Below are 18,139 nucleotides of genomic sequence, written 5' to 3'. Positions count from 1 at the left end.
CCTTCGGCTCCATCCCACCGGGCAGCCCAAGCACCAGCCTGCACCGAGGGTGCTGGAAGCAGGCGGCATCTCTCCCTGCACGCAGATGCTGTGCAGCAGACACCAACGCTAGCAAGCGATAGCGGAACTTAAAAGGAATTGGTTTCTTAATAAATTGCAGATGCACACAGTGCCCACGTTCACTGTGTTGTAACCCTTTACTATTAATCTTTTCTAATTGCCTCAGACACTTATTTCTAAATCATCAGTGAAACAAGGCCACCAGGAAATTAAAGGGGTGGGGGGCAGGGAACAAAACCCAGGTTATTTTCTATACCAAGCAGCACAGTGACTAAAGCTGGACCCAGCAAGTTCTAGGCACGGTCCACTCACCTCTCATTAAAAAAAGGGAGGTTGGGACACTTGGTGCTGTTGAAAACCCAGCACTGAATGTCCAGACATGACTCAGTGCCGATTACAAAAGAGCCTCGTGTTAACTTTCTACACAGTGACCTGGCTTACAGTGATTTCATTGTGTGATAACGCTTAGTTCACTGAAATAATAATTAAAACCAAAAGAAAAAAGCCCTTTTAGATTGATTTTGCAATAGTAGTAGTGCAACAAGAAGCCAATCAAAACACATGAGAATTTTATTTTTAATTATAGAACTAAAAAGGCTAATATTTTATTAACATAAGGTTGCAAATTAAAAGAGAAATGCCAGAACTCTTTCATAATCTCCACGGTAAAAATGCTAAAGACTTGTGCTTTAAACATCGCCGTAACATACTACAGGACTGCGTTCTCCCTCCCCTGGTCCTCTCTCCCTTCTTCCAAGGACTATTGTGAAATACCTCATTGACATACCTCAAACGGCTATTCTAAAGCAGATACTCATCACAATCATTTTCAGCCCAAACAGTTTGTCTATCACACGTAAAAAACAACTTTAAATGAGAAATATTCAGAAATTAACTACAGACATTACCATCTACACTGCAGATTTCACTTTTTACAGAGCAGTAGTTGAATGCAAGTATTTGATAAATCCGATAAAAACATTCACAAATGCCTACCTTCCGATTTTTTCTTACCCCATTTCCATTTTTTTTCCTTAAAAAAATAATCTTCAGCAGTCCACATACTGCTCAGAATACACCTAAGCACAGCTTTCTCTAGAGCTAAAAATGTTAACTCCACCATTGCAAAGCAGACTATGCCACAAATTCTCACTGTATGATGGCGTGTAGCTTTAGAGGGACTTACTTAAACTGGAATATATACAAGTTCTAAATTTTTTACTTCCTACAGGGATGTCTTTCTTGGAAAACCACAAATACTTCTGTCAAACTGCTGACTTGAAAGAGCAAAGTCAGGAATGTGGATGAACACCTACAATCAATAGCTTTCCTTCTGCTACGGCTTGAAATTATTTTTGTTTGCAATGACGTTTAAAAGCATAACTAAGCTCATTTTGTCTCTAGACAAAATGTTGGAAAATAAAAGTGAAATCTAATGAGACACATATGCATGGGGCAGGACTGCTATCACAGTAACTACCTCACTTTCACATTTGGAGAGATGAAGAGCAGATTCTTCTGTAAACACATGATGCAGCATCATTACACGACCCAAGCCACCATGTCTGAAGGACAAGCTCACCACAGCTCACGGCAGACCCAGAAGGTAGCCTTGGCTTGGCAGTACTCAAAGGCTTAGGCTTGGTTTAGAGAGATAAGGTGCGGACTGTTTCCTCAGCAGAGTTTTGCCAGAACTTGAGTACAATTTGGTTTCCACATCTAGCAAAAAAAATGTGATTTATTAGGTTACTGCAGTCGGCATTTTGGCAGAGAGAGCAGGCACACTGAAGTATGCATCTGTTATTTCCAAAAAAAGCCAAACAATTTCACTGGTCTGGTTTAGAGAACTGGCCTGGACTGCCCTGAAGGCAGTGTTTCATTCAGACAGAGGATAGGGAGAAGGGCAGAAATAACACGTCAGGGGACACAAGGAATCTGCAGCCAGCTTTGCTTGTTTATGTTGAAGAAACTGTACCAGGGAAGAAATTTAGGAAAACTAACAGTACAGTCCACTGCACTACAAAGATCTTCTCTTGCACAGCTCAGGAGAGGGATGCACTGCTAAGATACTAAAAATTACATCCCTGTAATCCACTGGGTTTCACAAGCTGTGAGCAAAGACTCAACAAACTCAAGAGGAAAAACTAGGACATGTTTGCTGTAAGCTTCAGCTGGTCATAGTGGATTAGATTAGAGGAAATCCTCCAGCCAGCAAGAGAAGCAACTGCAATGGAAAATCCTGGCTCCTACCGGGCAGCCGCTGCTGCCATCCAGTGGGTACCGCTTGTGGGGACACACGGACGCACACACCGAAATGAAGACAAGCATCTCATTTTTCAAGTTGATTTTTGTAAATGGAAAAAAAAATATGTATAAAATCTATCCATACATTAACAGATACAGGAAGTTACACAATCCAGTTTACACCTAAAGTAATAGCAATCAGTCCATAATATGAAGAGGGAAAAATTCCAATGCTGTACTTTGTCCGAAGTCACTACAGGGCAGAGGATGGCAGGGGAAGGGTGGCTGGCTGCTTCTTTTTGGTGTGCGGATAAAACTGGCTACCTTCCCTACTTCCAAAGTAAAGAGACAATTTCAACAGACATGTATTAGGAATACTTACTTTTGAAATGCATCTGACTCTAGAATTAACACTGAATATTCAAAGATTCGTATTATTACAGTATTAACGTTTGGATACTTTTGCCTCCAGGAAAGGGCAGTGGGCAGTAGATATTATCCAAGAGAAATCCTGCACCTGTCAGAATTTACAGCATTGATTGAGTTAAAGATTTTTATTTTAGGACTTTCATCCATCCTGGAACGCTTAAAATCTGTGTATCCTCAGCTCAGACATTTACAAAGCATGCAGAGACTGTTACTACTCAAGGAACATTTAGGAGGCTACGGAAAATGTGCTGGTGGGTATTGGTCTAATTTTAGTGAACTCATGTCTACCATTACATGCAAGCCACCTGGCAGTAGTTTTCCCCTCATGCCTCCGTTTATTGGAGGCCCCAGAAGACAAGGCTTGAATGAATGGGCATGGAAGCTCAGGTACCATTTTAAGGAATAAAACAAAACAACTACTAGCAGGGGCCAGCTTGTGGGAATGTCTGGCCTGCTACTGGTGTACCTGTGGGTGAACGTGTCAGTCTGGGGCTCAGAAAAGATGCCTGACAATTTTAAAGGAAAAGGGAGGCACCTTAAACCCTGAAAAGACAGACATCCCGTGTTTGACAGGTGTATTCAATATACACACACAAAGCAAGACAGTAAGCTGTGCTCATCCACCCAGAAGACTGCACCATTTTCCTGAACACATAGAATATACAACCCCTTTTCAAAATAACAATAATAATAATAAAGCAGAAGTGCAGAATCCAGACTGTTGGGTGGTCTTTGTGTTTAAAAAACATAAGAAAGAATAAAAGCTAATGCTGTAAAGACAACTATTCCCTTTCAAAGCAAAGGCCACATAAAACTGTGTTGCTCAGTTTGGTTTTTACTTCATGCCACCTGTAAACACAAGACTGGATATTCAGTTTCTGGGAAGAAATGAAACCACTTTTACATCCAAAGTAAAAAAAAGGCCCTCCACTGCCTGGATCACAGATTACCCAGGAAAAGGTAGCTGGGGGAAGGCTTCCTCTTCTCATTTGCTCATTTCATTAGGAAGGTCATACCTGAACAAAAGAGCTTTCAATAAAAGCACAAAACATTTCTTGATGTTATTTCTGCCCTCTGTCTCTAAAGTTTGCTACGGGGACTAACACTTCCCATTCCTCACCAACAGATACATCTCTTTTTGGCACCACAGGTGGAATTTCTTCCTAATGTATAGTTTTACCTTATACAAAAGTCGATTGTCTAACCATGCAAATCCAACAGAATTCCAAAAAGTGCCACAAGACAGCTCAGCTCTTTGCAATCTACTACCTAGCTCGTACACTGCCACAGGAACCTCCCAGAGAACACTCTCATCCTTACTTTGATCTGGCAGTATACTTCATATATGGCATTTCAACCTCTCTGTCTGGGGGGAGAGAATCGAAATCCACACCCTGATTCCATTGATTTTTCACTCTCAGAGCTCTGAGATGCATGGAGATTTCCTTGATTTGTTGAAGACTTCTTCACTGAACAGCCTGATTAGAGAAAAACTTACTGATTCAATCAAATAGAAAATAAAGACAAAAACAGGTAGTGGTAGATTTCTCAATCTTTGCTCCTGTCCTTGGAGACTAGGGTAGAGTTTCACCCCTACTGCATTTTCCCCAGCTGGATCTTCTTCCAGGCCTCTGATGCTGTGAAAATGCAGGAGTCGAGGATCCCAGCTACAGTAAATGTTCCTCCAATGATGGCACATATCTGAAACGTACAGAGAGAGGAAACAGTGTCAGTGATGAGGGAAAACTTTACACAGCTTGAAACCGAGAGGAAAGATGTTATTGCCTACTGCTAGGGTATTTTTTGGAAGCATTGTAAGAACTGGGTAACAGTACTGGGGACGTAATTACATGACAGTAATTCAGGAAAACCATTCCTTACAGTGGAATAACTTAGTGCTATCCTGAACTCATCATAGCCTGAGCTAATCATAAATCCCAGCTCTACGAGCCTACAGCATGAATGCCGTTCCTTTCTGGGGTAAACTCCACGTAACAAAGTTTTCTAGAAGTTCTGTGTTGCTCATATCTTCCTGCTACTGTCTTCTACTCTAAATACCACGGCCTTGTAGTCTTTTCCCTGTTTCACAAGACACAGCATTTGCAAGCAGGCAAAAGACACTTACATAGCATGTGAAGGACAGTGACTAACAGAAACCTAGCTACCAGTGACACCTACAGCTAAGTCTGTCTAACACTTTCCATTACAAGGGCTGCTTACAAAAGCACTGCCAACTTAACTCTTTGTGGGCCCGAGTTTTCCATGCAAGATGTCTCGGGCTGAATTATTTAAACACCAGTAAAAACACGTAATCATTTTCAAGAACAGAATTAGGGAAAAAATTAATCTCCTGATTAGCATAACAGCCTACTTCAGTTCTCAAGTGCTAGAAAAACACACCAGTATTCTGACATGTCAAACCGAAGGCACTTGGGCTTGGAGCACCCACAATCAGAGGGCACCGGTTATGGACTTGCAACACAGTGGTTCAGTTCCCTTATCTATGAAATGGGGACAACGCCAAACTTTCCTTCCAGGGAAATTGCAAAGGAAAATGCATTTGAAGGGCTCAATGCCATGACAATAGCCATCTCAGAGTCCTTGTGGAAACATATGGCTTATACTCAGGACTGAGTTAATACAAACCACCTACTAGTAACAAGGCATCAGTCAAACACCATCGGGTGGGAAGAAACACTGCTCACAGGGTGCCACCCCAGCCCTCACACTGCACAAGGCAGGGTTCACATGGAAAGTATGATACACAATATTGTAATGTAGTAACATTTAACAGCCAAGTTATAATTACACAGGACCTGGCGTTTCCTAACTCCCACATTTTTTACTTCATAACTGTGATGCTCTTTTAATTTGGTCTTTTACATTGCATAGGATTAGGTGGCTGTGAGAATAAGAGACACCAGGTCAGTGCGAAGGGGACAAGATACAGAGCTTATCTCCTAACAAGGGCCTGCCTAGGACAAGGGGAATTTTGCTGCGAGCTACAAGCCAAGAGAGAGGAACCCCAAAATCAGTAAGCCAATGTAGCAGGGCATCAGGGAAATACAATACAACTGACACAGAAGGCAACCAGTGCCACACTAGACCTACCATGCCACGTCTCTTCTCCCACACAGCTTTATGCCCCATGGGCAAAGTTACAGACAAAACAGTAACATAACAGCAGCAGCAGCAGCATTCAGCTCGGCAGGGAGTTAGCAGCAGCAATGGAACAAACAGTTCGTAAATGGCAGCAAGAAATAAGGCACTCATTTACATACATATTTATAACTGGGATATAGGATTTAGCGAGCTTGGTGAAAAGAGGAGCTGCAGTCAACATGGATTTTGCAGGACAGTTGACATTCCAGCAGATAAAGGCTTCAAAAACCAGAGCGCCAGCCCGAGGCAGTTAGTATTTCTAGGGGACAAGTCCAGCTCCTGCCCCTTGTGCCCCCCTCCTTGCTATCCCTCGGGGCATGACGCAGGATGACTTTTCAGGGAAAATGACCGCAATGGGGTTGGGTTATTTCAGTCCACAGAAGCTCAGCTGACAGGAGATGTTCACCACAAACAACAGAAAAACCATCCAACACTAAGATTCTGCATCATATGGTAGGAAAATCTGATTTCAGTGCAGCAGCGCAAGGTGGTGGGGAATAGAAAAAAATATATATTCATCCGCACAGCTCTGTACTGCTGAGTGTTTATGAGTCACACACACCTGGCATTCGCTTGCAGCCTGCCTCCCAGCACGCACACAGCCCTTTTGTTTCCTTGTGACAAAAAAAAAAAGAGCAGCACCGGGGTTGGTCTCTAGGTCAGCACAGAAGCTGCACCACCGTGTTTCTTTATCATCGAGTTCCAATATGTACGGAGTGTTGCTCCTTAGCAGCACTGAAGGAAGTCAGGCATCATGTGCTTCGTTACATTTAATGGAGTTTTATACTGGGAACAATCTGTGTTTGGCTCCGTGAGGTTACAGTTCGACTCAGGCCCAGCCATTAGAGAAGGAAGGGAAAGAAATACAGAAGTGTAATAACTACAGCAGTGACGGACCGTGCAACGTGGGGTACGCACAAGGGTTCTGAACAGAAAGAGTTATAAGGCAGTGGCTGGGATGCAGGCTGAAGTTTAAGGGGAAACATGAGCGGATATGGAGGAGGCAAGGCTGCAAGCAAAATGACAGAAGGGCAAGTGTCAGATATGTGACTGTGGACCTCTGGGATGTCTTTAAAATCTGAAAATTGCTTTTAACGACAGAGGGAACCAGTAGGACCCCTAGGTAATTCCTAGTAAGATAAGTTGCAGAATCCCACCCCCAGAGATTTCTGGCTGACCTGCAGCACGTCTCATAGAACAACACTGTCTTGGTTTTAAAAACACCATGGGTTTTTCATACCTGTGTATCACAAACATTGATTTTATGATTCCTGTCGGTAACAGGACCCATGGCCAAAATAATTCTCCCTGCAACCATTCCTCCTGCCTCAATTATTTCCAGTTTAATTTTTTTCACACTTACAGGGCAGATGAGTCCTCCCATTATCGGGGGGGGGGGGGGGGCGCGGAAATTAGAGAAGTCTATTCTTTTCTTTGCATTTTGAATGCTTCAGCAGAAATTTTGCTTGTTTTCTGCCTGCTCTCCCCTCACAGCCCCTAGCTGACCTCACAATAAAACCTTCTTTCAACTTGGCCACTTACAGGAACTTGTAAATTTTAAGCAGCAAAACTTTCCCCCTTCCACCATACATCCTCAAACACAAGGCCATGAATGGCTTCTGTCTATGGGGAGATGCCTTGATTTTACGCAGTACAGTTTAACGGGCAAAACCTACTGTGTTTACCACTATATGCCAGGTGTCTGTGGTTAACCCCAGGATCCACAGAAAATTCACAGTATGGTGGCAGTGGCAGCGTGGACGCACAAGCAATACAAAATCTTATTTGGTACTGAAGTTATTGAAGCACGATAAAGTAAAATCGATGCTAAACCAATGCCTTTTGTCCTGCACAGGAAGCATCTCTCACATGGTACAGAAAATTAGGTTAATTCTTCATACCACAAAACCCCCAGGAGCAGACACGGGTTAGAGTTGGTCTGCTGGGAAGACAGAAGACCTGGGAACACCGCTATGGTGCTACAATGCTGCTCTTAGCAGTGCTGAAGTTTTTTTGGGACAAACTCATTATGAACAAAGGGCATCAGATAGCCTTCCCAGCAGCATGTTCTCTGCTCAACAGCCAAGACCCCTCTCTCATCTCATCTCTCCACATGGGATTATCCCTCCACCGTGTATCCTTCCCTCCAATGTTGACACTGTTTCCCTCTTAAAGTCTCTTTCAAGCCCACAGGATCCTCTGTCATCCCTGTGAGATATTTAAATTTACTGAAAGCCACGCTGGTGCCCCAGTAAACAATCTGCTCACTAAAAGAAGTTGCAGGTGATCCTCTCTACCCCAGAGCCCCTCTTGTGGTTTTTAAATAAAGCAGCTGCTGCTCAGAAAAAGCTGATGCTTTCCATGGCCAGCCCCGTTCAGCAATGACTCGAGATGGCCCAGTACAATCTCCACTTGGACCTCAGCCCAGTGCTGATCATCACTAACTGGTCTCCAGAGCAACCGTGATGCAAAAGGCCGCGCTAGAGATACAGGAAGGGACTAAAGCAGTGGAAAGGACAATGGAACAGATCATGTCATCAAAATGGGGCAAGGAAACCTAGGACAAAAGGTGCTTTGATCCTCTGCAGCGCTGCTCCCTCCCAGAACCTTTTCAATGTCACCCTGAACGCTGTAAAGCTTTACGTGTAGCCATACACATACACAGCCAAGGCTGCCCTGCTGTGCAACATTCCCAGCCTAACAGAGCAGGAGCAGGACATCTCTATCAGGGCCAGATGGTCCAGACTGACAGCCACAATACAGCACCTGCAACGAGGATCTGCCTCTAAGTCAGCCAGGTCTGACAAGGGTCTGGCACACCAGTCTGACATACTGACTAACAGCTACTGCAGGCAGCCGTGTCATCCACGTGTCTCCATAGGAAGGATGTTCAATTGGAATGGCCCCAGGTGAGCTGCTTGAGACTACAGCCATGTGTAAGAGCAAACAAAAGAGACAAAAATCAATTGTAAGACTCTTCTAAAGCAGTCTAGCAGCCAGCATGTGCCTGTCTACCTTTACAGACAGGATGGGACAAAACTCTGGCTGGTGCCATCTCAAATTCAAAAGGTCATTGTGACAACCAGTGAGGAAAGCCTCTCCTGTGGACTCCTCCTGTGAACTCTGAAGCACAGTATCAAATTCAACAAAGATGCTATTTATATGCATACAATAGCGTATCAGCAGTAAATCAATGCTAGCAACGGACATGACAAAAAATTAACGCCAGCTATCAATCATTTCCAAACACAGTTTCCTGTTAAAAACACCTCCACACCCTCACCCCCAACAGGATGCATACAACACCTATGATAGCATATTGATAGGGTAAGAAGTAGAGGCAGTATGAGATGCCAAGTCATAAAATGCTGATATGTTTGACCTTTTTTAGGACTATGTTTTGAAACCAAACAGACATGCTAAGAAGAAAAGGTCTTAAACCAAACCACAGCATTTCGATTTTGCTTCAAGTCCCTTGCTCTCAGTATTTGTGTATCCTAGTGATCACATGCATTACTAAAGTTAAGGGAACTTGATGTTTATCAGAAACTGCAAAATCAAAATCTTTTAAGTGCAGCACAGGCACACTGTTTATGTTACTTCCAATGAAAAACATTCAAGCAGTTTAAAAATCAAAATCTGAGGTCTTCATACCAGCCAATTTATCAACGGCTTCACATTCCACCATGCCTTACTGGCACAGCAGATTGCAGCTTAAATTTTAAGCCAGCTCCCTGAGGACACGTTTTTTAAAGTTCTGGAAGATCTTTAAATAGCTCTTTGCCTAACGAGCAGTTTGGACAGTACAACTTTGTTATAGATGGTAAGATCAGTACTGCAGGATCTTACCTGGGTAGATCAAAACATAACTCTTCAGGAAAACACCTCTGGAATTTGATAATGCAGCTCTTCTCCACTTCTACCCAAGAGTAAATGTCTGGAAGTGGTATACCCATATTAAGCCAAGCAGCAGCACTGAGTAAAACAACTGCCTTGTATTCTCTGCAAGTTAGATCTCATCATTAGAGAGATGGTTTACTGCAGCACGCTTTACTGCATACCACATTTGCTTCACTTCCAAGTTTCTGACACGCTGCAATACTGCCCATCCTGCCTACACAGAGTTCAGCACTTCTAGAATAGGATCATTTTCTTTCTTCGTGTGCCTAGCTATTAAATCAAGTTGTCAGCGCACAGGGCTCACCAGTTACCTCACTCACACTTCAGTACAACCGTGGTGATGTACTGCTTTATTTCATTCATGTCACAATGCTCTGAAGCCGAAACTCAATTCTTCTGGAGAAGAAAGGCTCAGAAGAGAAATGAAAGGCAGGCATGAGAAAGGAGAATTAGAGGTTTAGAGTAACTCACCGATGTGATAAACCTGTACAAAGGCTGTCGTCTCTCTGTGTATTTGACTGTGATGGGGCTCAAATCGTAACGAAACCAGATAGCTGGGATAATGCGGCCAGTGTGACTGTAGGCTACGTACTCCTAGAAAAAAAAGTGGGGGAAAAATGGCAGAAAACGTGAGCAATCTCATTCCAGATAGAGTGTCTGGAGTAAAACTCCATCTGTGGATCTGACCCTTATTCCACTGTTCTGTACTAATGACTGGACTGAAAGAAGCAAGCAATTCCTGTATGACTGCCCACCCTCATCCTTATCAAGTAGGAAAATAAGTTCTTTACGGTCTGATGATGATATAGCTGGGAACAGAGCGTGATGGTGCTTATTCTCATCTTCATTCAAAGTTACAGAAGTAAACAGAAAGGCTGTCATTGATTTCTCTAGCTTAGATCTGTTCTATTTAAATACAAGCAGTGTCTTAAGTGGTTGCAGGTAAAGTTTTTTGTACTGTCAGTATGTAAATCAGATACTAGGATATTCATCAAACAGAATTTAGTTTGCAAGAACCTGAAAATCCCTTCTCACCCCTGCACTCAGAATAGCAAGCAGCAGCTCCTGTCTGTAAGGCCCCCTTCGTATTGGGGCCAATAGTGTGAGCGCTTTGCCCACGCAGTATGAATTGAGCCACGTTTAAAAATCATGCTGAAAGTCAAAATGAAACTGTATACAGACAAACATTGGCAAAGGTTCAAAAAATATTCCAAGCTGGCTTGGGAGAGACAGCTTCACAGACTGCCAGTGATAATCTCCTTTAATCCATTTCTTTAATAACAGGTTACAGTGCAATCAACCAGCCACAGGACAACACCCCGACAAGACATACCGCAGTGTCAGTGTAGAACAGATACTAACCTCAACTTCGTATCAAAAGTCACATCTTTTTGAGCTAATATTTTGCCTGTACTCTCAGTGGAAATAGGTATCCATTTTCAAGGTTCAGGACATTTATCTTGGCAGACTGAAGAAAAATCAAAGAATAGCAAGCTGGGGACTCAGCAATCCCATGTGAGCCATCAGCACCGGCATGGCACACACTGCCTCTTTACCCAGCTGCTCTTCCCTTCCTTACCCCTGTGACATGCCTACCAACTCAGATGACCTCTTCTGTTTCAATTCTCCTTCACGCAGAGGCAAAGACAACCTCCAACATTTCAGAAAGATGAAGGAAGGACAAGCAATAGGTGACCCACGAGCATGATACAAAAAAAGATAATTTTACCCTTTGTGAGCTCACAGGGAGCAAGTGATACAGCATCTATCTCCTTCATTAATGTCATATAAATCCCAAATTTCCCTGTATTTAGATTTTTCCCCATGGATGACAAGAGAAGCAGAATGCAGCTGAAGTCTCTAGTCATAGTATTTTCAGGGCTCTTACTGCAGAAGTTCTGCAGCACATCTTGGGACAGTGGTATCTGGGGAAGAGTGGAAACAGAGGGCCTAGGAGGTCAAAGGGGAGAGCAGACAGGCAGTCTGTACTTAAGACACTATTCGTCTTTCCATACTAGTCAATCTACGTCAGACTATTCCAATGGCTTCTGCTTTCTGTTTCCCACCAATGAGTATAGGAGTCAAGGACTAAAGCACAGATAAAGAGATTATTTTTTTTAAAGAGAAGAAATTGCAGAGGCAGCACTGTTTCTCTGCACTTCAGTTTTGATAGAACTGACCTCATTTTTTCCTTTTTCTCCCCTTTTCCCCACCAGCGATCCTGCCCTGATGAGTCAGTCTTGGCTGAACGCCCCAATTTACAACCATGCTCACAGAAGTGTCAAAAGCTCCTGCTGTCTGTTTTCCAAATTACTTTCAGAACTTGCGTCGCAAAGGTCTTATCAGAACAACAGTTGTGACATTAAGCAGAACAAATACATTGTAATCTGAACAGAGGGAGACATCCAAATCACTGGGACGCACTGTACAAGCAAGCCCAAAAGTCACTAGACAGGAATGTTAATCTGAGAACTAGGCCATGACAGTGCATGCCTGATTCTCAGTTATGGCAAACTAGCAGTAATTAGATATTATAAACAGATTCTGGACTTTCGTTTAGCACCTGAATGGCAAATCAGTTTAAATTGAAAGAGACTTTTTACCTTAAAAAGTAAATAGGGTCTGGGTTTTTTGTTTGTTTGGTTTCTTTTTGGTTTTTTTTTTTTTTTTAAAGTTCAATACATTATATTATTAACATACAAGTATCTTCACAGTTATTATAACTTTATAATTCTTAAATTAATTTACAATAACTATCATAATCCACTACAAAGTAGGCACTTTGAAACGGTCAGCCAGTACATATTTGCTGCTGCAGGTTCAGTGGCTTAATATCCAAAAATCAACATTTGTAAAAAGCTAAAAACTCTGCTAACTTATTTTTCTGATACATCCATCATAATTGAGACTGTTTTATTAGTAAAACCACGCGTAAGTGCAGTTTTGTATGTTCAGCTGGACTGCAGTTTCCATGCAGACGGAGCCTGACACAAATCACAAAGAGTCCCCGCAGCATGTAAAATCCTTCCATACGACTTAGAGAAATGCAGATCAGTTAAACTGACGTATGAGAAAGTCAGGAGTAAGAATACCTTTCTCCAGAGTTAAAGCAGTACAACCACCTGCTCTGACAAACCCTCACAATCCCAACCCTGGTAAACACCAGCACCTGGAGCACCAGGAGCCCCACTCTGAAGAGCTTCAGTTCCTCCTTCTCCCAGCAGAGGCTACTGCTCACCTACAAACAAACGGACGTGGCTGCAGAGCAGAGGAGCAAGGAGGAGGAGGAACGATGAAGATCCTCCATGCATCCACTGGGCTGCAATGAGGAGCTTCTCTGAAACTACTCGCTGCTTTACCTTATTTGCTACAGTGTATTGGTACGAGTATCGCTGCTTGCCGCTCATGTCTTCATACACCGTCGGGACTATCTTCAATATGTAATCGTGAGATGCGAGAGCTGTGGTCAGGCAAGGAAAGTATATGTTAGCATTCAGAGAAAGGAATCACAGCCTACGCAACATTTCAAAGTAAATGCGCAAAATCAACTAAAATAAGTCAGCCACAGAAAAGGTATCTCCTTCCTCCTTATCTCAGGTTTGGTGACAAAGTGACAACCCTACATTTACGTCCTTTGTACAAAACTTTGTAAGGCAGCTGGATGACACCAGAACCTGCCCACCATTCTAAGACTTTTATAGTGCCACAGCCCACAGAGAAGTCTGGGTCACTTGAACCTTCCTAACTGCTTGCAAGTGTAAATGATTCAGTCTTATCAGCACCACAAAAAGCTGTCCTGGTTTAATCAAGAACTAGCTCAAGTCAGAGCTGCAGCTCACTGAGCTTCTTTTGACAGAAAAAGCTGAGGCATCACAACCTGTGTACTCCTATTTCTTGTGCATCCATCTTTTTTTCTCTTCTTCCTTCTCCTACAACTGCTTAACAAATTCTTTTTTTCATTATTTAAATGGCTTGTACCATTTTTTGTGTCTGCTGAAACAGTTCTAAAACAGAATTCTAAACTCTTTCTCTGCAGGATCCTTTAGCCAAGTGTAACACAATAACATTTGGCTCCTGGGAAAAAAACAAAAAAACCAAACCAAACCCCAATTGTCTAGCTTCAGGAACAGCTGTAGAAATTCTGTTCCAAGAAGCAGACAAGACTGATATCCTGCAGGACCCAAACACCTGATGGAGAAAAACTATGCTGAATTGTAGCACGCACTGGAAATTTCTTTTTACGTTGCTGGTCATAAAGGAGGGCAATGAAAACGTCTATCCTTCCAGCCACAGGGTAGAACTTAAGGTAAGAACTAAACTGCAGCACAACAAGAAGGAAAAGTTCTGGTGGTAGTGACAGCAGCAAAGGGAAGCTATAGGAATAGGGTGGGGATAAAAAGCTCAGTATTCTGAGGAGGTCATAATAGACCTGGAGACAATGTCCAGGCTGCAGAAGGGCTGCAAAGGACCTTCTCTATGGTACTGAGGAAAATGGGAATGTCAGTCAGCAGTGTTTGGATCATTTTGGGTAAAGAGACAAATTAAAGACCTCTGGATACTCTGGTGTTGCATGAATGGCCCTGTTTTCCCTCCTACAAAGAGTGGCTAAGACCTGTAATCACAAGAATACATACGATTCGAGCTGAGTTTGTCTGCTCCCTCCAAGGCATTGAATGCTCCATGAACGTTATGGACCTGGAAAGCAAAAAGGCATATGAAGAAACAATGCTCTGACTCTGCATTCTTGACCTTTGCTTCCCTAGCCTATCCTCCAACAAGGAGATCAGCCTGATTCAACCCTTCCAAAAACAAAGCCTCAACCCAGTAAAAAGATGACTTGAAATATCTTTCAGTGACCATCACTGTAGAGGTTGGTTCCAAGTAAAAAAAGTTGATTTCACAATGTCTTACAAGATGAAACTCCAAAACCACTCCAAAGCTAAAGGAATTGCAGCTGGAAGAGGCCAGTTGTGAAATTTCATTGTGAGATATTTCCTAAGAGCTTTACATAGTTAACTGTGAAATTAATTTATCAGGCTGAAAGGGAAATAAATAGGAGTCATATTCAGGTTACAACTCAAGAGTTCCCCTGTAAAGCTCATGCCGTAGCAGTTTGGCTTGTACAGCCTTAACTCATTAGCCCAGCTCGCACACCATGCACACTATGCCCTTGGAGATGGGAAGGACACATGCCAACACTGCCATCCATTCAGCTTTTCCTGCAGCTGGTCCCAGGCATGCAAGTATCCATAACAGGATTTCCATCCCATGCCTTCCACATACTATGATCTGGAGCCTGATGTCCACCAATAGAATAATCAATCTGTGAACTCTTCAGACAGGGAAAACCCCACAGCAACAGCTGTAGGTTAGAGGTTGCATCATCCACATCATGTACAGCAAGCTATACAGAAAGGAAAAATAACTCCACAACCCAGAAATTCCTGGTCTTAAGCCAGACAACAGGGAAGAAGAGTTCGGAAGAACTATTGGGTCATGGGTGTGACAGAGTTTCACCTCACCAACAGAGCAATGCAACCTCCTTCCCAGACCCTCGCAACAACCGGTACCACGCGGATGTATTTGTCTCATCCTAATGGCTGTTTCCCTATTCCCAATGCTATGGAGTGGATGATGGTTTGGAGGAAGCAGCAACTGAGCCCATTTATCTCCTGAGAAAAAAAATTATAGAGAGACAAAATCATCAGCAAGTTCAACTGGCAAGATGCTGGTAACAAGCACAGAGCAAAAGCAACAGCTGGACTTTCCACAGCACCTTTCAGTCGGCTAGCATTTGAAATGTTTTAAACAACAGCAACCATTTCTGAACTGCACGTGCAGACTGTACGCATTCTTTACTCACTGCAAAAAGCGCACAATGAAAGAGATGCCCCTGGACTGGGCTACGTTATTATGTTCCATTCTTGATACAGCTGAGAAGTAAATCTCTTACAGAATATCTGGGCTAGAGACTTTAAGGTCCACTTTGAACACTCCAGCAGTAAATATTCAGAGGTTACTCAGCAAACAACTGTATCTGTCCTGCAAGGTACCGATATATTTGGACTTAAATTCCTGTCCTTGGCTCCCCAGCATCCACACATCTGTTCATACGTAAAAGTTGTCTGCTCTGCATCCCTCTTCATGATGAGTTTGCAAAGCTGTGAGTTACAGAGCTTCCACACAAAGCCACCAGACATCTCCACAACTGCCTGTTTCTGTGCCATCAGGTCCTTTAGTACACCTGCCTCTCTTGTCTTACAACGTGGATGGCATTTGTAACTCCCAGTCTGATGTTTTACCATGATTTTCCTTGTGGAACGTTCTGGACTCCCATTACAATACTCGCTGTCTGTAGATTGCTAATTAATCTCTGCCATACAAAGTGCACAGGTATGTTCCTTGGGGGAACGTACTTGTTCGTACCTTATTAAGTACCTGGAGAGACTTCAACAAGGAGTAAGCTTTTGGCTGCAGTACCAAAATTGTTTTGCAACAGAGAACTTCAACAAGCCTGTTTAGCCAGAGAGCAGGACCGTCCTGCACTACCAAGGCCAAATCCAGTACTTGCAGTAAGGGCACAGGACGCTAGCCAGCGGTTTAACCGTGCCAACACTTTATTCTTTCTGGAGAACACAGCATGTACCTTAGTGGATCATTCCGGCAGAGCTGGTAACAACCTACAAAGAACTAACTCCCAGCACATGACACAAGCGAATGAGAAGCTCCTCAGCCTCTTCAAGAAATATCAGCATATATTACATCAAAGCAGGTGGAGACAACCCAAAATATTCAAAGGTGTACCTACATAGATTTAAAGCTCTCCATACTCGCTGGCTCTCTGCACTGCTTGCTGAGTCTCGGTAGCACATGTTTAGCGAACATATCCTTCTTTAATTTGTGCTGTTGAACTCATGTTTGCCTACAGGATCAGCAGCACCTACATGCTCCGTTCTTGTGTATGGAAGATGATGATGAGTTATTTTGAACTTTGAAAATACTAATCATAACTTGTCCAAATCGGGAGCCAACTACATGTTTACTAGACAGGTTTCTCACCACCAGAACTGAAGATACTTGCTTCTTTGCCCCCAACAGTCCAGGCTTCTCATCTCATTCATGCTGATTTGCACTTCAGCTCCATTACTCAAAGACTCCACGATAAAACAATGGGAACGCTACCTTAGAGCGCTGATTTCCCACGCAAACTGCAGAACTCCCTATTAGCACTTACCTAATATTTTTCATAATCTCTGTGTGCTTTACAGACATTAAGCCAAGCTTATTTATATGCTAATACTCCAGCGTTCCCACACAAGATATTTCCTAAAAGAAGCCGGGAGCAGAATCAGAAGACTACAAAGCAACGCTTAGACTTGTTAGCATGAAAAAGGGTTTTGGAAGTGGGTGTACAAGAAGCAGACTAATGAGACGTCTGTGCTGAGGAAAGAAGATTACAGAGAGACTACGGGTAAGCAATGTTTAGGGTGAGACGCAAACTGGGTGTGCACATATATAACTCCCACCTATGATGCTAGCTCCTTGGAAGTAGGCTAGAGAAGTGCTGTAATCTGTCCTTATTGAGAAATCATGAATTATTACATAACTTGCAACACCTGGTGAAACTCTAACCACTGGGCAAGTGCACACACTCAGCTTCTTCCCAGCAGGGAACTGCCAGTTCTAAGTCTAACTTGTGTTTCATAGAACAAATTTGACTAATAGGTGTTTGCTATACAAGTACAGTGAAGTGAATTAAAAATAACTTGACTGGTGCCACGGTGAACACAGTAGTGAGCACACATCTTCCCTTAGCATACTCAGTGCTCCTCTGCAAAGGCAGTAAAAATTTGTTTCCTGCATTGATACTGAAAACAGTACTGCATAGGATTTTGCAAAGCCATGAATCTGTATTTCTACTCCCTGCAGGAAGATAGCCACAATCTTCCAAAAGCACTTTCAGATAAAAACTAAAATGACCGAATGCTGCTCCTTCCTGAAGTGGTGACATGTAAACAGTTTGCAAACTCTTCAGGACTGAGTGCACACTGCATGAACGCAAGGGATGGACTTGCTTACCCAGGCAGTTGTTTCTTATGCCCTCCCCGCACCATACGTGGTCCTTCCGTAAAACCGAAGTGTCTAGTATTAAAGTCACTCTCATTGCATTCATTCCCCTAAAGCCAGGGAATTTTCAGGGAAGAGAACTCACCTGTAACTTGTCCCCAAATGAAAGCTTGTGGATGACGTGAGTCATGTCGGGATTCTGAGGCTGCGCAGTGGCACTGTGTGTTGACACGTGAAAGTTACCAGGGACCTAAAATTAGTCAAGACAAGGAAGACA

General features: G+C 43.0%; 1 protein-coding gene across 1 annotated transcript in view; it reads right to left on the bottom strand.

Moving 5' to 3' along the window:
- Positions 1–607: 607 nt before the first annotated feature.
- ERGIC1 (endoplasmic reticulum-golgi intermediate compartment 1) overlaps positions 608–18,139 on the bottom strand; it is a 59,901-nt gene continuing 42,369 nt past the window's right edge. The window contains exons 6-10 of the mRNA XM_055719405.1: positions 18,008–18,112; positions 14,430–14,490; positions 13,155–13,255; positions 10,267–10,389; positions 608–4,434 (exon numbers count right to left, since the gene is read on the bottom strand). Of these exons, the coding sequence (XP_055575380.1) occupies positions 4,327–4,434; positions 10,267–10,389; positions 13,155–13,255; positions 14,430–14,490; positions 18,008–18,112 (498 nt within the window). The 3' untranslated portion in view covers positions 608–4,326. The remainder of the gene's footprint in view (positions 4,435–10,266; positions 10,390–13,154; positions 13,256–14,429; positions 14,491–18,007; positions 18,113–18,139) is intronic.

The sequence above is a fragment of the Falco cherrug genome, chromosome 8 (genome assembly GCF_023634085.1).
Source record: "Falco cherrug isolate bFalChe1 chromosome 8, bFalChe1.pri, whole genome shotgun sequence".
Lineage (NCBI taxonomy): Eukaryota > Metazoa > Chordata > Aves > Falconiformes > Falconidae > Falco > Falco cherrug.
Note: the sequence above shows the minus strand (reverse complement) of the source record. Positions and strands in the feature narration are given on the sequence as shown.